Source organism: Xiphophorus maculatus, chromosome 8 (genome assembly GCF_002775205.1).
Source record: "Xiphophorus maculatus strain JP 163 A chromosome 8, X_maculatus-5.0-male, whole genome shotgun sequence".
Lineage (NCBI taxonomy): Eukaryota > Metazoa > Chordata > Actinopteri > Cyprinodontiformes > Poeciliidae > Xiphophorus > Xiphophorus maculatus.
Genome location: NC_036450.1, coordinates 2,131,541 through 2,154,078, shown reverse-complemented (window position 1 = coordinate 2,154,078; position 22,538 = coordinate 2,131,541). Strand labels below are relative to the sequence as shown.

At 38.0% G+C, this 22,538-nt stretch overlaps 1 protein-coding gene across 2 annotated transcripts in view; it reads left to right on the top strand.

The window, feature by feature from the left end:
* Positions 1–21,961, top strand: part of LOC102229808 (ras-related protein Rab-27B) — a 29,247-nt gene extending 7,286 nt beyond the window's left edge. The window contains exons 1-6 of one of the 2 annotated variants that reach the window (XM_023338744.1): positions 6,098–6,199; positions 13,456–13,627; positions 14,047–14,135; positions 15,896–15,999; positions 16,970–17,093; positions 18,083–21,961. In XM_023338744.1, the coding sequence (XP_023194512.1) occupies positions 13,475–13,627; positions 14,047–14,135; positions 15,896–15,999; positions 16,970–17,093; positions 18,083–18,269 (657 nt within the window). In that variant the 5' untranslated portion in view covers positions 6,098–6,199; positions 13,456–13,474 and the 3' untranslated portion in view covers positions 18,270–21,961. Of the gene's footprint in view, positions 1–6,097; positions 6,200–13,455; positions 13,628–14,046; positions 14,136–15,895; positions 16,000–16,969; positions 17,094–18,082 lie in introns of those variants that run through there. The other variant, XM_014474373.2, reaches the window with a different exon arrangement.
* Positions 21,962–22,538: the final 577 nt, after the last annotated feature.

Sequence of the window (22,538 nt, the reverse complement as noted above, 5' to 3'; positions counted from 1 at the left end):
TAACGATCATAATCAGGTTACATTCATTTCAGTTTATTTAGAACCAATTAACAAAAACATCAAGATTTTAGTTTCTATCAAGACTTCCTGTTCACTACAGCAGTCTGCACTCTTTCGCTAATGTGCTAACAGCTAAGCTAAATTTTTTGTTTAGCTCTTTTGAAACTTTGAAATCGCTCAGCGCACAAAACGTCCTCAGTGCTAATCCACTTGGCTGTTTTGTAAACTTTCATTTGAATAAAGTTCGACATCTGTGTTGAAGTTAGTGCGCTAACAGCTAAGCTAATTTTTTGTTTAGCACTTTTGCTAACTTTACTGTTGTGGTAAAACAGTTTTTACTCTTTCAGTTTTTCTGCATCATCTCCAGTTTTACTTCAACTCGTTTCTTCTTTCTGGTTTATGTTTGTCTTTAATCTGTCGTCTGCCTCCATCTCCTCCTCCTGCTCCCTGTGGCCTTCCCGTTACTTCTTCTCATTTATCTTCTCCTTGCTCCGCCGTTCATCATGTTTCCCCTCCTCGGTTGAGCTCTTCTCCTCCTCCTCCTCCTTTTGGGACTCGTGACTCGAGCTGATATTCAGCTGACAGGACTTTATTAGAAGTCAGACACAGGCACCTCTTTCTCTCTCTCAATAAATACCATTAGCAGGAACCTGGTGAAATAAAATCTGCTCCCAAACAACCAAACAATGTGACTTTCTGTAAAACAATAAAGCAGATTAAGATGATCGGATCAGAAAGCGGCGCGTCTTTATCCGCTCTTCACTCTCGCTGTTAAATGCTGGCATCTCACACACACACACACATACACACACACACACACACACACACACACGTTACCAGCTCTCTGCTTGAGGTTGAAGGCTCATACATTTTTAAATCGCTGCTGTCAGCAGCCTGCTCTTCCTCTCCTCTTACTTCGCACCTAAATTTCTTCCTAAGCGTTTCTTCCCTCAGTAAAAAGCGGCTTGTTCTCATTTTGCACTGATGACTTGAAGCCAAATCAATTAGGAAACATGGAAATTAATCTGCATGAAGTAAATGCTGGAAAAAATCTCATATTTAAAGAGATAAGTGAGACAGAGAGGTGTCCGCATCCTTAAAAAGTCTTAAATTCATTGGGAAAAATAGAAAAAGAAATGCATTAAGAAGAGTCTTACATTTAGTTTTGGTAGGATTATTTAATCCCATATACTTCATGTAGTTTTCATTTTTCTCATGGAAATTTACTGTTGTGCAAAAGTTTGAGCTAACTAGCTAATTAGCCAGACAGGAAGGGTAAAATATCTAACTTTTTTACATCTATATGGCTGGACGATATTATTCTTAGCCATTGGGAATTTCTTTTTGTACATTTCTGTCATGATACAAGTCTTAAAAAGTCTTAAATTAATTGGTGAAACCTGCAGAAACTATGTAGCTACATAGTTATCTATAATATATAGATGTTTCTTTTCTTTAAGGTGCTGCTTGTGCGCCCTAATTTCTGGGCAACAGTATCAAAACCCATAACTATTTATGAGCAATCTGCGTCTTGCCTGCAGTCATTTTATATTTTTCACCAACAAATGTTTTAATTTAACCATTTCTCTTTAAGTTTTGTGTAATTTCTCGACAGAAAATCATCTGTTTCCATGGAAATGTAGCAAGGATGTGCTATTCCAGGAAAAAATATTTTCTTTTTGAATAAAACCTTTTCACCGGCATGATTATGTTTCAATTTATTTTTGTTGGCTCTAAATATTTCAGCTCCAAAGCAGTAAAAGAGTAAAACTGAACCAGACCTTCATTATGTGACAGAAGAAGCTTTTACTTACTGGAAACTGTTTCTCTGCTTTCCCATCTTGGCGTGTCTGTTGGCGTGTTTGTACGGGGGACTAAACATGGCAAAACTAAGCAGACTTGGTGGAACATCAAGTCCTTTCAGGTCTTGGAAGAATTAATGTTCCACTTCTGAAAAGTGAATCAGTTTATATTTCCTGTGACATCAGAGGCTTTTATTTTTATTCACATAGTTAATTATTAACTTACCTTCTTGGGATGAAAGTGAATAAATCAGAAAGAAGGTTATGGCATCAGTTTTACTTTTTGTTTCGTACAGGCGGCATGCCAAGGCTGCTGGCTCTTCACAGCGTAGACGAAGAGTTGGCGTAGTGTCACATGAGGTTAACATAATTAATGTGTCATCAGTGAATTATTGAGCAGCAGTTCTGAAATTTTAAATGTTTTAAAAACATTTAAAATTTCAAGAGGCGGATATGCAACAGTGTGTCGGAGGTGTTAGCATAATGCTAGCTATTCAAATACTCAAGAACACAAAAATTTAATCTTCTGATGTTTTTTATGGTGTGGCTTCTTCTGTTTCTTCAGTTTGTGCGTTGCTTCCCCCTTGTGGTAGTAACTGTCCTCTACAGTTCAAAATAACAACAAAATTGAGTTAGTTTAATTTTCAGGCTAAAATAATGAAATTCCTTCCTGTTTACGTCTTTGTTTGCCATCCTGCTAACTCGTGGCTTCGCCTTGGCTAACAAGGAACGGGTTGTTGACGCTGCCAACAATGTGAACACTGACTGGTGCATTCCTGAACGTCTCATATCTCCAAGCGAGAGGCTGTGAGTCTCAGACTTTCTCTTATAAATGTGGATGTTTAAATGGCGACAGCAAAAAAACGCCAGAGTCGGTTGGTTGTTCGACAATTTAATAGATTTTTTGAAAATGGTGTCTTCAATACCCAACCGATGCAAACTTAACCACAGTAGAATATTTTTTACCTTTTATTAAAACTAACTGAATTAGACGATCAAAGAGCCGCAGTGGAATAAAACTGAACTTTGATTTTTCTAACTGGTTTGAATGTGTAGCAGCTGTAAATAGGAGGCAACATTCCTGCCGTAATTGAAGCTGCATGACCGACTGATTGTTGAGCTCATAAAAACTGACCTTCACTTCCACACATCCTCGTCTTGGTCGTTTTCAGAAGAGGAAGATTTAAATCCTCACAAACTATCCCATCTGTTTGGCTAAACTGTGTTGAGCTACATATTTAATTGTTTTTGTTATAAGTAAAAATCCTCCCAGCTCCAGATTTATTCATAAACTTTTCTCTGAGCTGCAGAGTGATGTAACAGCAGAAACTTTCCTTTTTGTTCCCAGTCTGTTTTCTTTCTGCTTTGCATGATCCACAGCGATCTGATCTTAATCCTCCAGCCGATGCAAAGCGCTTCCAATGGAAACAGAGATAAACCGAATTTAGTTCAAGTCTTAGTTTGCAAAATGCTTTAGTGTAAAAAACAATTAGATTCACTTCAGCTGCAGCGTCTGAAACGAGATCCTGGGATTGTGACAACTGGATTTCAGGTCTCATCTGAAATCTGAGTTTTCATCTGGTAATAAAAAAACAAGGATTTCTGAGAAACTTTGTTCTTTAATTCTGATTTATGGCCTGATTATTACTCATCATTAAATTAACTGTCTTTGTTGATAAACTGTTTAATTAGTTGGTGGTAAATTTGTTTAATTCTGGGAAGCTCGGCAGCTATGAGATGTTTTCCTCTTTGGAGAATGATGGACTTCAGTTGGTTTGGAGATGACCTTTAACCCTTCAGAGGTTGATGAGCAGCATCAGATCAATGCTGCTGTTTCCCACCTGATAGTTTGGTAGATTTGGTTTGATTTGGACCAGAACTTCACCATCTGCTCCACTTCCAGCTGCTGTGGTTCTGACCCAAACCAACCTGTTCCCCTCCTGGCCTGTGGGGGCGCTGCACCAAGAACCACTGAAGGAAACGACACAAAACCTCTGAAGACACTGAGATCAACTTCCTTCTTCACCAGATGGAAACAAGATGGAGGCATCAGATTTTAGCATTTGGAGGCTAGCGGCACTAGCATGTTTGTTTTGGTTGTATTTACCCAGAATGCCCTGCGCTGTAGTCCACTTCCTGCTGTTGGAGCGGTCTCTGTTCTGTTTCATCACATTTGCAGTCAAACTGCACCAGACTTCACTTGGACCAAACCAGAGGTTTGTAGGCGGATTCGGTTCGAACCGGATTTTCTAGACAAACGGACTGGAGTTGGTTTAAATCAGCCTAGAATGAACTAAAGCAGCAAATCTGCTTTTACTGAGGTTCTCACTCTGTTTCTTATTAACTATTGAAAGCTTTTGATCACCAGAACCAGAACCTTTTGTTCCTTTTGGGTTTAATACGTCTGGTTTGCTGAACATCTGATGGGAAAGTTTGATTTGAATCCGATCCGGCAGCTGGATTTGCTCCGGCCTCAGGTTGTCGTATTTTGGGAAGTCGGCCTTCGATTTCCACCCGTCGGCTGATGATGATGATGATGATGATGATGATGATGATGTCAACACTCCCAGCAGTGACTGCGGCCCAGTGAACCCTGATAACGGCTGTGAGCCGCAGAGACACTTCCAATATGAAACCAGTTCATTCTCTGAGCTTCTCTCTGGTTCACTGGGAATTGTGGGAATTGCTGTCATTTTCTCGCAGCGCTGTCATGTTTCATGTCTCGGTCGCTGGTGATTGGTTTGACCCGGCTGGCCTTTTCACGGTCATCCAATCAGAGAGCGGGGATTGGAAATGTCTCAGGGTGAAAAGAAATAAATAAAAAGAGTTTATTGATCTGAAGGAAGTCGTCTTCATCAGCTGGTGATCGATATCCATCTGATCGATCTGATGTGATCCTGTAAGAGACAATCATCCTGTTCAGACACTCGAGTCAGAATGAAATGTGTAAAACTTGATAAAAATGTAACAAAACATCAACACTTTCTATTGTAGGGTGTCCAAAGTGTGGTTCAGGGGCCATTAGTGGCACCTGGAAATGAGATTTCTACCGTTTGTGGAAAACTTTAAGAACAACACAAATAATATTTCCTTAATTTGATAAAGGTGACAAGAGCCACCAAAAAATATATAACTCTTGATCTATAATATCAAAAGTAAAAATTCTGAGTTTAAAGCAAAATTCTGTGAAAAATGTCAGAATTGTGAGAAAAGACAGAATTCTGAATTTTAAGTAAGAATTTTGAGAAAGACGCCACATTTCCAAAAAAATACAAATTCTGTGAAAAACATCAGATTTTTTTTCAGTGGCCCAAATTTTTTTCAGAATTATTTTATTTTATTTTATTTTATAGAAAGTCGTCCCACAAATATCAAATATATCATATCAACACATCAAAGGTTTTAAAATAAAATTTTTATTGCTGGAAATGAACTAAAACCTGGTAGATAAAATGCATCAGGATATTTACTGGGTTATGTTTGACTGTTATTATAAAAATGAAATAAAATCAGACACATCATTTTTCTTTTTTCTTTTCAGTTTTTCTTTTTCTCCTCGTCTCTCAGTCCTCGGTTTAAAACCTTCTGCAGATAAAATGAACTCGCTGCTCATCAGATACGTTCAGTTCAACTTTGACTCACTTCCTGTTCTACTGCTCTGGTTTCCTGGACCAGCATGACCCCAGGCCCTCCGGCGCTGATAACAGAGCGCGCGTGTGTGTGTGTGTGTGTGTGTGTGTGTGTGTGTGTGTGTGTGTGTGTGCAGCCGTATCTTTCTCCATCGCAGCCTCACCCTCTCATTACTCTCAGAAACAGAGGAAACTCGGTTCTCAAAGTTTGGATCCTTGGAGACGCAGGAAGCGTTTCTGCTCAGAGTCGAACGCCGAGCTTCTAGATTCACACGCAAAGTCGTGGCAGTGATGCACGGTGGTGGCAGCATCATGCTGTGTGGGGAGGATAAGGAAAGGGAACAATGGTTTAGATCAAAGCTGATTCATGGGTGGGAATGGCCTAGTCAAAGTCCAGCCGTAAATCCACTTGAATGGATCAATGGATGACTTTTTTCCTTCCCTTTAACTTTCTCTGTGGCTTCCAGCTGAAACGTGACTGAAGGCTGAAAATAGTTCCGGGTGTGAATAGTTCCGGGTGTGAATAGTTTTTCGTGGAGTTTTTCCGAGAGGCGGACCGGAAGTTAACCCATCCGTGACGCGTGGCGCCCCGCAGTCAGCTGCTGGGCGGAAGGCGTGGCTCCCCGCCCGGCTGCCTCCTCCAGCTCCCCGCCCGCTCCGCCGCTCCGCGTCCCAGCAGAGCGTCCGGTCTGTGGGTAAACGCTGGCTGACCGCCCGGTCGTCTCCCTCCGGATCTGACGGTGAAACCGGCCGAGGAACCGCGGACAGGTAGGAGCTCCGGTCAGCGGGACTTCTGGGAGTTTTCTGATTATGTGACTCATTAGGAATAAAAAGCTTTGAGTTGATCTGCTTAGAGGAAAAACTCCTCCGATGAGTTTCTCTCTTCACTATCAGCCTGATTTTAAACGTTTTTTATTTTCAACAGCCTGAAACTTTCAATTAATTCTGATTTTATTCTAGAAAAAAACTGTTTTTATTTTATTTTGTGGGATATGAAAACCTCAAGCTGAATTTTCTTTGTTTCTTCTTGTATGTATATTTATATTTCCAGCTGTAAGGAAATAAAAGCAGATTTAAGTTAATCTGGTTCTGAATCAAGACAGTGAAATTCCACCTGAAAGTAGAAAGTTGTTTACAGTCCCACCGTTACTCTTTCCTTTGGCCAGGAGCAAAGTTTAGTTTATGGCTGCAGTAAAAATCTGACAAGTCATAAGTTTAGAAATGGCCAACAAAGCTTTTGTCTATAAAGAAGAAGAAGAAACACAGGAAGGTGAAAATGCTCAATATTTATTTATTTTTATTTTTCATAAGCTCAAATTCTTCTTTCCTGCTGCTAATTAAATGTGGCTGTATGAACGATTTAGTATCCAAATGCACAGAAGACAGTGAACGTCCCACCGCAGCGCATTGTATGCACAGGGGCGCCACCCTGGAGGGGGCGCCAAAATGCAGGTGCATTTTTTTTGTGTGGGTCTGTATTATAAAATCTGTTTGTTACAATGTTTTGTTTAGATAGAAAAATGAAGTGAATTTCCGCAAAAACACAGAAATTTTGAGATTAATCTGATAAATTTTCTAGGAAAAACTTTGAATTTGTTGATCTTCTGCTTTTGTTTGGATGTTTTGGTTCTCTCTGTTAGGGCTGCATGGTATTAGTCATTTTTTGATGATTATAAAAAAAGGAGTAAATTCCTGCCAAAAATCAGATGTTTTCTAGAAAAAAACTTGGAAATTTCTGAGCTCCAAAAGTTGAAAATTTGCAGGAAAAAACTCAGAAATAATTTTAAAAACCTGAGAATTTTCTGCCCAACTTTACCGTTTTCTCCTCACATCATTATGGAGGAGTTTTGGCCCACTCTTTTTTTCCACACTACATCATTTCAATAAGATTAATGTCTGGACTTTGACTAGGCCATCACAGCTGCTGCTTTGGTTTTGTTCATTCTGTGAAGAACTGGTTCAGGTCCAATCAGAACAGCTGCGGCTCTTTTCTACCAACCTGAACAGGAGCCGAGTTTACATACTTTAGATCAACGTCAGATTATTTTTATTCCCTTTAGTTTGTTATTTTGTTTGTATTTCCCTTTAATTCATGTAAAACCGTCTGAACTGCCTTGTGGCTGAAAATGTGCCATATAAATAAAATTACCGTTACATCATCACACCTCCACCACTTCGCCGGATATTCTGAAATTATTGCGATGATGAAAACAGCTGAGATCATTTCTTAAACTTTGAATATATTCAAACAATAATTTCTTCATATGAATTGAGTTTTTATTTCTCGTTCTTTCTGGGAAAACGAGTCGGGAAGTTTGACGTGAATCTTAAAAGTTTAGTTGTGAATGAATGAATCCGTCAGCGTTTCTTCCTCTGACCCGCCGGGTCCGATTCCAGTTCATTTTGTTTAACAGAACCGGTTTTGTCTGTAGAACCTTCTGGACTCAGGTGATGATGAACCTGATGATGTTCATCACCTGCTGGAGGATCTGGAGGTTTAATTAGGTTTTAATTTAACTTTATTTAGTTTGATTTTATTTCTTTAAACGGTTAAATCTGAGCTGGTGTAAAAAATCAATTTGTATTGATTGATTGGTTTGGTTGATTGATTTTGAAGTTTTTGTCATTTTGAACTGAACTGTTATTTTGAGGAAGTGAGAATCTCCCTTAAAGTTGCAGTTGTGATTTTTCAGGAGGGGTTCTGTTGAGAGTTTCTGAGCAGTCAGCGTCTTTTCCTGGTTTCTCGTCTTCAGTTTGATTTTAACTCCAGTGTGAAGCAGAAAGTCTCCCTGGTTCAGCCCAGCGGCGTTTTATAAACCTTTAAACCTGAAACATGGTTCCAGTCGATCGTTAGGACTTTCCTCGGTCGTTTGGTGGAGTTCTGGTTCTGTCCTACTCAAATCCTGGCCTCTGAGCTCCGCATGTCTGCTTACCTAAATGGACAGAATGAATCTGTTTGTTTCCTTTACTCTCAGGATTCACAGGTTTCTCTGCTTCAGTTTAGGCTCATTTATCTTTTCAGTTGATATTCCTACCAGAGTTTAGATGAGGTCCAAACATCTGGGTTTGTTCTTCAGCCACAGGAAGTCCTAACGGTTGTTTAGTCATGGGAAAAACTAAGTACACCCTTCCAACATGATAAAAATTATTCTGACTTTAGAGCTATTTTTATCTTATTGGGAAAAGATTAATAAGTGAAAAAGCTTCATGTCACATTAAGGTCTTAAAATGTCTTAAATTCATTTTAAAATGCGAGTTAGCTTTAAATATGCTAATCACAGATCTTAAATTGTTCTTAAGCGTTTCTTTCCTCAGTAAAAGTTCTCATTTTGGACTCATGACTTTTTGAAGTTTTTTATATTATTGTAACTTTCTCGTTTTAATAATATAAAACTTTCTCTTTATAATGAAAACATTTCTCATTTTGTGTCTTTTTTAACCATTTTTAAATCTTGTTGTAATGTGAAAGTTTCCTGTTGCAACAAAATGCTGCTCCTGAATGAATTAATTTCAACATGAAATGCATAAATTAATGTAACTGCTGCTTTTCTGTTGCGTTTTTCATCTTTGCTCAATAAAAACCAACAGATGGAGAAACGATTCTCACTTGCAGCTTCTAATAATATTAAACCTATTACAGCTCGTTATTGCCTGAATTAAATCTGTTATGGAATCAGATCTAATTGACCTAAACGGGTTTAAAATGTGATTTAATGAAAGTTTTCCCTCTGGTTGTGAGTGAGAAAGTGAAATATTCAGGTCAAACCACTTTAAGGATCCTGGAGGCAGAAAAACGCAGAACAGGATGTTCTGTTTCTGCTGACCCGAGGCAAAATGGCCGCCGCACATCCAGTCAGCTGACCGGTCACATGACCTCTAACTCGATAAGCAATGAACCAGGAGGAGAGAACGAAGCACAGAGAGTGTTTCTCACCGTTGTTGGGATTTTAACAGCAGAGTAAATTCTCCTCCTGTTGTGGTAAAAAGTCCAGATTTGAACCAGTTTTATAGAAAATCGAGCCACAGATCCGCCATCCGTCTGTCCAGATCTGTTGGTCCAGGAGGGAAATGCTAGCATGTTTCCACTGGTTGGCGCACTTCTGCTAATGCGCTAATAGCAAAGCTAACTTTTCATTTAGTTCTTTTGCTAGCTTTGAAAACGTTTAGCGCACTTAGCTTCCCCTAAAAGTCCCAGATAAATTCCAATTTTAGTTTTAGAAATATTTATTGTATTTTTCAAATTATTCCAGTTTTTTAGGAAATTTACAATTCATATTTGTTCTTCATGTTATTAATTTTACATTTTATTTTTCTATTTTCTTTTTGTTTTTCTCTGTTTTGATGCAGAACTTTACTTCTTTGCTTCCAGGTTTTATTGTTTTGACATTTTACCGTTTTCTCTGTTTATTTGTGGATATTTTTATGGTTTGTAATCTTGTGAAGTATTTTTTGTTGCCTCTAAAGTTCAGTAAAGAAAAGCAGGAAATGTTGTTTTCTGAACCTGCTCAACTGTTTTTCCCTCAAAGCAACATTTTCCAGCAGCGACTCGTTTTCCACCTGTAACCAGGTTAAAGGGACGCAGCTCAACGCTCAGCCGTGTTTCCACTGCAGGATGAATCTGTTCTGTGTTTGATCGGGTTTCATGTGTCTGGATGTGATGATTGGTTTGGTTTTCGGGTTTGGCTGAATGTCGGCCTGTTGGGTTCAGAGAAACTTTAAATCCCGACGCTGCTTTGGAACCATAATAAATGAAACATTGACAAACGTATTGGTTGTGTCTGGTTTTGGTGAATTCGCTCATCAAACTGTAATGTTTACAGTTACTTTCTTTGTAACTTTGTAATTTTCTGTTTTGAACCGCCTGGCTGTGAAACGAGCTCTAAATAAAACTTCTGGTTTGTTTTCCGTCCCGTCTGCCAGGTTGACTTCCTGTTTGGTTGGTAAATAAAGACTCTGTTGTGTTGGACTGAACTAATCTCTGGAATATCTCAGATCGTCTTTATCCTGAAGCCTGTTGGACTAAAGCAGGTTTTCTGTTTGTGTTTTGTGAAGGTTGATTGGTGAGGATGTTGGCAGCAGTGAATTATTCACCGTGAATCTTCCAGACTCTGAGGTGTTTCTGCCGTTTCCTCTGTGGAGACGCTGAACGCTTCAGGACAATCTGCTGCAAACCGTCTGGGCGTCCTGAGTAACTGAATAGTTAAAGGCCAGCCCTCATCAGCGTTAGCAGTTATTGATCTGCGGCTTCGGAGGACAGATTGTTAGCGACAGCAGGAGATGGAAAACAAATTAGTTCTGTGATCAGGTTAGGTTGAACCGGAGGACACATCCGTCAGACCTAAAGGTCCAGCTGACCTTTCAGAAAATATTCACTGCTGGGGAACGAATGTTCTTAACTGCAGACCCAGAGGAAACTCGTGACTCCAGGTAGGAAGCTGGGATCTTTTATCCTAAATGCTCCTAAAGGTTTACATCTCTGTGGCAGAAAGATCCTCACTGATCCACAGTGGAAACCAGTGGAAACCAGTGAAAACCAGTGGAAACCAGTGAAAACCAGTGGAAACCAGTGGAAACCAGTGGAAACCAGTGAAAACCAGTGGAAACCAGTGGAAACCAGAGGAAACCAGTGAAAACCAGTGGAAACCAGTGGAAACCAGAGGAAACCAGTGAAAACCAGTGGAAACCAGTGGAAACCAGTGGAAACCAGTGGAAACCAGAGGAAACCAGTGGAAACCAGTGGAAACCAGTGAAAACCAGTGGAAACCAGAGGAAACCAGTGGAAACCAGTGAAAACCAGTGGAAACCAGAGGTCGGCATCGCTAACTGGAAACTGAGCTGCTCTAATGTCTGAAGCGCTAATCATAAACATTGTTTTGCTATTGCTAAGGATCTACACCAGCACAGTATTTAGTGGAAGCTAATGCTAAACGCTAATCACAAACATTAGTTCCACTAAAGCTAAAGTGCTATAACAGCACAGTTTATGTAGCAGATGCTAATGCTAAGTTGCTAATCATAAACATCCGTTAATTCTTTTGAAGTTTTGGTTTTTGACTGCTAAGTTTTTTTTAAGCAGTCATTTGTTTATATTCATGCTCTTATTTTGAAGTCTTTGTACACAGGAGTTCTGTTTCCTCTCCTCAATGTTCTTTTATTTTTTAAAATAAGTTTTATTGAGTAGCAACAGGCAAACAAATGAGGAATAGAGCAAAACATTCAACACTAACATCTTAAAGCCACTGGGGTGTACTTACTATTCCTGCTCTGTTTTTGTTTAGGAAATAATGTCATTATGAAATCTGCTGCATATTATTTACATTTGAGTGAAGATTAGAATAATTTTAAAGCTGGTTAAAGGTCCTGGTGTTTAAGATGCATTAATTTAAAAGAATAATTTCAGTTTTTTATTTTTAGTGTCAGAGTTTTCTGCAGGTTCCTGATTGAAACGTTCCAGGTTAAAGGTCAGGAGGCTAAATTTGTCCCAGAGTGACGACTTGAAGGCCTCATGGTCTGAACTGCAGGCAGAACGTCGCTCCCCCGTAATAAAGCCCCATATTTAACACGCTGCAGTCAGCTGATGAACCAGAAACCCATGATCCGTTTTCTAAATACACAACCAGAGAAATACGACCTCACCTCATACAGGATTACTTCATTTCTACAAATAAAACCAACCTGCTTTGTTTTACAACACTAAAAAAAAAAATACGCTTTTCATTTCTCAAAGAAGCAAAAGTTACTGAAAAAGTTTACAGATCGTCTTTTTGTTGTGAAGGATCAAATTTAAACAGTTATAGTCATAATAAACCTGCTGCAATAATCAATATATTAATTAATCACATGATAAATTAAAACAGGCTCAATATTTTCCATTTGCATGATTCATTTTTTTCTCTTTCTACCAAAAACTGGAAGTTTTCAGTTTTCAGTCTGGTGATCTGATCGCAACTGAAGGATCATTTTGTTTACAATTAAATTTATTTGTATTTTTGTTTATTTATGTTTTATATTTAAAATGTCTTCCACTTCTAGAGTTAAATATTTGTTAGAATTTAAAGTTTATTGATATTTCAGAATGTATCTTTATATCACTTTAAATGGTCTCAGAACAACAATACTATCGTTTATCGCGATAACAATTTATCGTCCAGAAACGTTTGTTTTTGCCTCTGAGGCAGCAGCCAGCGTCACACTGGGGTCAATTAAAACACTTTTTACAACCAGTGTTGTTTTTTAGAAAGTGGGCCGAGTACACGTCCAGGTGGAACACCTTCCTGTGGACTTTGGTTATTTTAAAGCTGTAAAAACATTTATCAGGATCATTTCTGGTATAAAAACCTTTTTTGTTGTAAGAGTTCCAGCTGCGGTCCTGAACCAGCAGGTTCTCCTTTCCTTCTGGACTCGGTCGGTGGTTCCCCACCAGCTCCAGTTCTGGTCCGGACGGCCCAGCGACCCGCGGCTCCCGATGGGAGAGTGGTTTCATTTCATTCGGTTCGTCCCGCAGCGCTGCAGCCGCCCGTCGTTTGATTCTGACGTGACTCTCATGTGACGATGTGTTGGATTCCCAGGTTGTGATTTTCTGCTAGAACCAGAAACGGAGGATAAATGATTCACTCCAGCGAATAAATGAGACGTTGAGCGTTTTCTATTCACTCTGGTGTTTAATTCCTCCTACAGACAGAATTTCTTCATTTTGTGTGTATTTGATGTCTGATTTCTCCTTCAAAGTGAATATTTAGCATTTTGTGTTCACTCTGTGGTTTCTTCTATTCTGCTGAGAAAATGTTGCATTTTGCAGAAACTTATGTATAATTTCTTCTCCTGTAGATTTAAATTTTCCTTTTTGTTTTCACTCTTCTGTGATTTTTCATTCAGTCGATCCAGTTTCTCCGTCTTCAGGGTTCAGTTTTCCTCTTTGCTCCCTCCTGTGATTTCTCCCTCTGGCGGTTCTCGGGGTTTTGCTGACAGCCTGCTGCCCTCTCTCTCTCTCTCTCTCTCTCTCTCTCTCTCTCTCTCTCTCTCAGGTTTTTTCCGGTCTCCACTATGACTGATGGGGATTACGACTACCTGATCAAGCTGCTGGCGCTGGGCGACTCCGGCGTGGGGAAGACCACCTTCCTCTACCGCTACACCGACAACAAGTTCAACCCCAAGTTCATCACCACGGTGGGCATCGACTTCAGGGAAAAGAGAGTGGTGAGGCTCCAGCTCTTCCTCCGCTTTGCTTGTAACACGCGCCCAGGCCGGGTTGCCATGGCGACTCGTGGCGGGGCCAGCTGAGGTCAGCTGAGTCGCAGCCGCCATGTTTCCGTTCCCACATGGAAATCAATTCAGATAAATGACCTGCAGAAGCAAAAGTTCACTAAGTATTTACAATCGATCAATCGATCGATTTGGTCTGATTCTCATCAATAATTTGCAGTTAAATGTTAATCCTAACGACGGATAGATTAGAACAAAATTAAGATTTTAATGTTTATTTTAAGGAAATTAGAAGAAACTTTACAGAAAGTAAACTGGTCTTATGTTTCTTTTTTATTCTATTTCTCTTTCTTTCTGTCTTTCTTCTCAGATTATTTGATTTAATCCCAACTCTAAATGTTTTTCCTCTTCAGGTTTACACGGCTTCAAACCCGAATGGAACGACGGCGGGGAAAACCTTCAAGGTTCACCTGCAGCTCTGGGACACGGCGGGACAGGAGAGGTGGGATGGAGGGATGAGGGATGAGGGATAAACAGTTACCTAGAGCTGTAAATAAATCTGGTTTTCCACCAGTAGGGGGCAGGTTTCTCAGGTTTCTGAGGTTTCTGAGGTTTAGAAACTGAACTGAATGAAATCAGATCAGAATCAGATTTTATTTATTTCTTCAGCTTCATGTTGATCTGCAACGTTTTGACCTACATAAACTCTGAAAGTTTCCTGTGGAGGATCCAGTTCGGTTGATGTGATAATTAATCGATTATCCTGACAATTAATCAATTTGTCTGACGATTAATATACTAATTGGATTTTTTTTAAAAAAACCTTTCTGAAGATCTGAAGACAATCAGACTTTTATACATCATTATAAACGTACTAAAGAAGCAAATAAAAAGTCTATTTTTAAATAAAATGACAGGTTTCCTTTAATGATCGATTAATCGTTTGCATTAAAAACTTTCTCAGCTCCTTTTTGTTCAACTTGACATCAATAACTTAGTTTATAGATTATTGATTGGATAGAAAAAGATGCTTAATATGAGATTTATTTCCATCATTAGAACCAGGTGAAGCTAAACCTGAAACCAGAGTTTATAGTTTGTAGTTGTGGGTAAAACAGATTTACAGAATAAGATGTTTTTATCTAAACTGTAAAATTTTTATATTTTTCTCTATTTTTGGCTTCATTAATCCTCTGAATATGTTTTTTACCCTTTTTATAGTCTGTATACTCAGTTAGTGATTAATCAATCACTAAATTAGTTGATGATTCAAATAATTGTTAATCACAATTAATCGTCCCACCAAATTATTTCTATGATTTTTCTTTTCTTCAGCCGTTTTGTTGGTTTAGATATGACCTTTGACCCTCCCAGGTTGCTGTAGCTAGCGCTGCTCCCTGCTCTCCTCCCACAGCTGCGGTTCTGCTGGTCGGTTCTGTGGGACCGAGGCGAGTTAATGCGGATAAATGACGTAACGAGCGGTGACTAATGCAGCAGTGAGTCATCACCAGGACCAGCCGGTTCTGGTCCAAACGCAGACAAACGACAGCCTGGAAGATTCTACATGTTTAACACACAAAATAAAAAATAAAGATTCAGCAAACTGAACTCAAACGTCACAGTTTAACCAGAAAAAAGGTTTAATAAAGAACAACGTCTGAAAAACCGGAACATTTCCTCTGAATCAGTAAAATAAATTTATTCCATCTTTAAAGCTGCAGAAACTTTTAACATACATATTTTTACATATTTTATATATTTTATATATTTACTGACAGTTTATAAAAACACAGATAAAATATTGATCTCCTCTGTCGTCACCCAGTTCTAGAAACAACCAATCAGAGCCAGGAGGCGGGTCTTAGCGCTGTCAATCACAAACCCACCTTTCTCTCTGCTACGTGCAGCTAGCATAGCATGCTGTGAATGCTAGTTAGCATAGCCACCAATGACAACGGACAAACGGTTTTTCTGTCACTGCAAGTTGTTTCTCTGCCAGTAGCACATTTAGCAGGGAGTACAATAGGATGATTGACAGCGCTAAGCCCCGCCTCTTGGTTCTGATTGGCTGTTTTTGGTGCATTTTTTCAGACAGCAGCAGCAGCTCAGGGAGATCGATCTTTTATCTGCCTCATAACAAACTGTGACAACATGGTGACGGTTTTAACTAATATGTAAAATATATATTCTTATAAAAGTTACGTACTGCAGCTTTAAGAAGTCATCATGTCCGTCCGTCACGTCTGTGATTTTGTGCTGCAGGTTCCGCAGCCTGACCACGGCGTTCTTCAGGGACGCCATGGGCTTCCTGCTGATGTTCGACCTCACCAGCCAGCAGAGCTTCCTCAACGTCCGCAACTGGATGAGTACGTAGGCAGAGCTTTAAAGATCAAACTCAGCTGTTTAAACCAGCAGAGCTTAAGGTTTAAGTTCAGTTTATAATTCAGGAATATCCTGAAAATATTTTTACTTTTATAGATTTAGTTTAAGACATTTCTAGTTCTAGTTTACATATTTATTCAGGTGGAAGGAGACAGAAGGACTAAAGTAAAATCTGCTGCATCCTCGGTGCACAAAGCAGCGTAAACACAGATCCTTCCTCCAGAACCATCACTGCTCACATAAACTCAATAAATCTTCACATCCCGACCGGTATTTAGTTTTACTTTCACTTGTTGTACATAACATTAATACACATGAACATTTTCTACATTTTCTAAATTATTCTACTGAGATACACATTTCAATTTCTAATATATATTTTTTACAGAAAATATTTGTGAAAAAGTGTCTGATCTGGTCAGTTAGTTCACTTTTAGATGACTTTTATTTAATTCTGGGAAAATATCTGTAATATTAGCAGAAAAATACAATTTTACTAAGGAAAAATATTACAAGAAAAAAGTTGTTTTAGCGATAAATAAGGTTTCAGTTTATCAGGATATGAGAAAGTATAATTCTAAAAACATTCCTGATTTAATTTTTTTGTTATTTTTGGAGTTATAAAATCACTACTTTATTCTCATTTTATTTCGACTTATTTCTGTGAATAAAAATAGGAACATCTTTGCGTGGCTCTTATATTTTGTCGTAGAGTTGAGCTGAATAATTCAAAATCCAAACAAACAAAAGCTGTAAATAAATGATTGTAAACCAAGATGGCCGCCCTCGGCTCTGAAGAATCGAGCAAATTGGTGGAAAAAATCCAGATTCTTTCAAATCTTCAAAAAACTCGATTGTTAAACCTGATTCATCGCCAGTCGCTCGTCGCTTTGCTGCTGATAAATGTTACGTTTCTCTGTCCTCTGCCTGGTCGCCGTGGCAACCGAACCGCAGGCCAGCTGCAGGCCAACGCCTACTGCGAGAACCCGGACATCGTTCTGGTCGGGAACAAGGCGGACCTGGCCGACCAGCGGGAAGTCCAGGAGAAACAGGCCAAGGAGCTGGCCGACAAATACGGGCAAGTTCTGATTTATCACAAATAAAAACATTTCACTGAGTTTTTATCAGAAATAAAAAAATTTCACTGAGTTTTTATCAGAAATAAAAACATTTCACTGAGTTTTTATCAGGAATAAAAACCTCTTTCTGCTGCTCATTCACAGACATTATCCCATATTTCCTTAAAGTTATCAGTTTTATTATCAGTTTTATTATCAGTTTTTCTCAGGTTATTCAATAATAACTATAAACTCTGCTGGATGATAAATTGTTCCAGGATTTACTGTAATAAATGATAATATTGTCGTTTTGATGTGATTTTTAACCAGAGGTGAGAAAAATACCCAAATTACTCGAGTAAAAAGTAACTGATCAGATTATCAATTATTTAATATTTAAAAATTACATCAACAAATGGACAAAATATAAAGCTAAGTGGAAATTTTTATATTTTAACGACCAAAATGACAATAATTCATACAAGTAATAAAAAATAACAAAATCAGGCAAAATAAATTGTTACTAAATCAATTTATTTCAATAAAAAACAGATTAAACTTTAACAATAACTGCAGGTGAGAGTCTGAGTCTGGTGAGGTTTTCATTAATCATCAGAATATAAATTATTGATCCAATTTTATCTTATTGTGTGATTAATTGATTAAATCAGTGTTTTTCAACATGTTGGCCACCAGGGGCAGCAGAGGGAAAGTTGGATGGAAAACAAGAAAAAAAAGGAAAAATAAATTAAATGAAACCCAATAAATGTTAAAATCATAACTTTAACTTGTTTTTATGAAAGTAATATATTTTGTAATTATTACTGTAAAACATAACTTTAAATAAAGTAAAGTTTATATTAGCTGTTTGAGGAGCTAATATAAGTTTGTGAACCCCTGGATTGATTGATTGATTGATTGATTGATTGATTGATTGATTGATTGATTGATTGATTGATTGATTGATTATGAACAATTTTCTTTTACTGGTGTTTTTTGGCCCTTTCAGGATCCCGTACTTTGAGACGAGCGCAGCCACCGGTGCGGAGGTGGACAAGGCGGTGATCACGCTGCTGGACCTGGTGATGAAGAGGATGGAGCAGTGCGTGGACAAACCGCCGGCCGACCCCGCCAACGGGAACGGCGCCGCCAAGCTGGGCGAAGGAGCGCCCGACCCGAAACGATGCGCATGTTAGACCCGGAGACGCTCCTCCGTCCTCCTCACGTCCCGTCCGTCTCTTACTTCCCTCCCTGTCTGTCCTCAGCATGTTACTGTCATCTTTCAATCATTCCTGTTTGCAGCTCTGACAATAAACACACTGCAGCTCCCTCTAGTGGACACCACTAGGCATCGCAGCCTCCGCCTGTCAGCCTTGAGAAGCAAATTGAACCAGGAGGGGGCGCCGTCATCGCTGTCAGACGCATAATGTGCCTCGCTGAAAACCTGCAGCCTGGGAATTAAACTCTGCACGCTCCCTGCTTCACCGTTTATCCAACGTCCGTTCATGGCTTCACAGCAGGAAAAGGTCGAACTTTGAGTCAAATCTGGGCTGAAACTAGTTTAATGCCAGGCTGTGTGAATGAAGCATTTTATCCTGGACCACAATGAGGATTAGTGGGACCAATGTGTTTTAATTATATTTCTTTGATTCTCTCCGCTCTGTGCTGGACCGGTACCAACCACACATTAGAGAAGCTTTGTTTTAGACGTTTACTGAACATGTGCCAAATGTGTTTTGTATTAACGGGCTTTACTGGGAGTCTTTGACACAAACATGGAGAGACTCCAGCAGCGTTTCTCAACATAAAACTGTGTGTGATGTCTTTTTGTGACCAGTTTGTTTTATTTTTTTATTAATCAAAGTTTTTTAGCTAATTTATTGGAGTATTTCAGCTTCAGCCAAAACAAGGTGTCCAGGAAAAACATAATATTCAGTTTAGTTTAAAAATAAATGAAAATAGAAACATAACTTGACCTGAAATTGTAGTCAAAAATGGTACAAGGTCAGCTAACCATCACTAACTGTTAAATTGCAAGTAGAAAGTGGTACAGATTAGCTTAGCAGTTAGCTTCTGTAGCTGCTAGCATGATGCTAATGTAAAACTTGCAGCTCAAGATTTTGTTAAGATAATTTAAGTCATATTTCTTGCTTTACTTCTTGCTCTGTGAACATTTTTTATTTCTCACTAACTTCACTAACATAATGAAGATTAAGCTAACCTAGCTTAGCCTACAATGTTTTGTACATCAACGGTAAAGAAATTACAGTGGCTCTTAAAACTGTTTACCAGTTTAAGATCAGACAGTTTCTACAGTTAGTAGTGATATTTGTCAGCTGTTCATCAAAAGCAACATCTTTTATTTTCACAGGCTGTCCACACTTTTAAGATACACTGCAACTAAACCGTCTTTTTGTTTTGGTATGTTGTAATAAATATGTTATTATTGTGGACATTCACCACAAATGGTTGTCCAAAATTAAACGACCTCTGTTAACATTTATTTACTTTTTTGAAAGGCAGATACAAAAGACTCATTAGCTAATGTAGCATGATGCTAGCCAGTTAGCTTTCATAACTGCTAGCAAGATGCTAATGTATCAACAGTAGCTCATTTTCATTTTAACTGAAAAATGAAGTTTTCAGGTTTTGTTTTATTTTCATTTGGTTTACTTCTGATTAGCTTTTCCATCTTTTACATTCCACAGAAGGCACTAGCATGCTAAAGATAGTCTAACTTAGCATAGCCACCTAGCATCTTTTAGCACAATATAAAATTGATTAGCATTGGCATCGTTTTGTCATCTGTACACTTTAAAGCTACAGTTCATTTCCAGCCCAAAGGAACTGACGTTTAAAGCAAATGGCGCTCAGTTAGCATAATTATACCTAATGTAGCTTCAGTGCTACACTGTTAGCTTCAAAGATATTTTAATGTAACATCAGCTCAAGGTTTTTCTCAGTTGGGTGACTTCATATTTTTTAAGCAATTCTGTGTATATTTTATTGTCTGTATCTGCCTCACTAACTTATTTTATTCATAGTCATGCTAGCTTAGCAGAGCCAACTTTTTTTAACGCAAACATCAGAGCATAGATGAAATTAATTAAACCGACATTGTTTGATTCTTCATATGGTGTAAACATTTGAATGTTTTAACTGTGGATGTCCTTCACGGCTGTTAAAATAATAAATGCTCAGTTAGGCTGCCGTTCGTTTTTGTCTCTTTGCCATTTTGCATTTTTGTTTTTTTCATATCCGACTTTCTCAAGTACAAACTGTCCTGTAGACGCCGGGCTGTTCGGTACTGACAGATTTTTTATTACAGGTTATTTCCTTAATTCATAAAAATACTTTAAAAAATAAGTTAATTGTTTAATTAAGTGGCTTTGCTAACAGCTACATGGTGATGCGTTTTTAGCTAGTGCTTGAATGAATTTCCAGAGGGACGACTGACCGGATTTCTTTAATTAACAACACTAAATATTATTTGAACAGCAAATAAAATCTTTCTACAGTATTTATTTACTAAGGTAGCGTTGTTGCTAAGCCGGTAGCCTCCATACCTGCTAGCAGGACGCTAACAGGAGTAATTCAAAGTTTTCCCATCTTTCTGTCTAAATGGAAGAAATCAGTTTTGGTATTTTTATGTTTTTTTTTGTTTGTTTAATATCTTTCTAATTTCAGAAAAGAGTAATTTACTAAAAGTGAATCCAACTAGCTTAGCTAGCTTGTTAGTTTGTCCAAAAACATGACAGAAAGCTAGCATGGTTTAGCTTCCTGTCGTGTTTTGAGTTTTTTGTAACAGAAACTCAAAGAAAACTTACTATACTCGGCATTGTTTGATATTTTGTGTGCTTTAATATTACAAAATATTACTGTGCACATTATAAAAATAACATTTACTTCATTGAGACAAACTGAGAGTAGGATTAGCACATTTTGGATGATTTTTAGCTTCAATCTCACTTTTTAAAACCTGTATTATAAATTCTTTAAGCATCGCAAAGCAGAAACTTTAATGAATGAATGTTAGGAAAGTTTTAGAGTGTTGGTGCCTAATATGCCTCATTTGCATCAGAAACGTTTTCATAACTTCACTCTTTCTGCCATTTTTGTGTTGTAAACAGATTAAGTTGCTCTGCGCTGATTTTCACCCAAACATTAAACATATTTTTTTCTTGTTTTAAATTACTGACATGTCCTTATAAATTTATTCATATCATTATTTTACCACCATTGTGCTTCATTGTTATTTACTACACTTACTAAAACTTATTAGTTTTATTGTTTTTTGGGAACAATTAGTTTTATTTAGCTGTGCCTGGAAGATTGCAAAAAAAAAAAAACACAAACTTGCTGCTGCAGCATTAATTTTATGAAATACCTCACATGCCAAGAATGGCTCGAATGACCTGTGTTGGAGAAATGAAGAATAATCTGCATATTAATAATAAAAATACAGAATTATTCCAGTAATTCAGAAAAACACCAAATGAGCTCCAGACTAAACAATCTGGATTAACTCTGTTAGCATCTTCTAATGTTTCAGAAAGGAGGAATATTTCATTAAGTCATTAAATCATTTTAAACCTCCATAAATAATTACACATATATTTGTTTCCTTGCATGACCAGTTCTGAAACCAATGCCTTGTAATCATGACAATCTTTTGATACGGTTAGTTGTCTGCATCAGTGTTTATATTTTTTAAAGCTACTGTTAGCTTAATGCTTTATATTTGACTTTGTTTGTGGTTCTTCTCAACACATCTGTCATCTTGAAAGCAGAACATTATTTTGCGTTGATCTTCATGTTGTGCCTGTTGAACCTTCCTGTCTGTGAGGTTTTGTCGGCTGAATGTCTGAATTAAACGGATCAGAAAGTCCTGAAGTCGGTTTTGTTTCTCTGATGCCTGCAGTTTAGCTGGTTTGTTGCGTTAGCGCTGAGCGTATCGATGCCGCATGTTTGACACGATGAGAACAACATCAGATGCTTTGTGCTTCTGGTGCCAGAGCTGAAATAAATCGGTTGGTTTTATCCTCAGAACTGTTTTGATTTGTTTTTTATTTTGTTTTTGACAGAGATTAGTTTTAAAGTAAAAAAACTGTTTTTTTATGAAGGAGAAATGGAGAAAAGGTTGGACTGTTGGACCACACGTTTCTAACTGTAACATTTATATATGACTTAGAAAAATACGTTTTAATAATTGGGATAATTTAGAAAGTTATTACATTTTTGTATTTTTGGTTGTGGAAACCCAACAGGACAGAGTTTGTCTGGATCTGTTGGCATTTCTGCAAAATTAGAACAAAACTTTTATTTTTTCTTGTTAAAAGTGAAAATCTGAGAACTTCCTGATTCTCTGGTTAGTTCAGTTAGTAAATCGCTCACCTTCAACATAGAGACTGTTGTAGGTTCAATTCCTGGTCTTTAAATCAAATAAATTTCTTTCTTATTTTGGT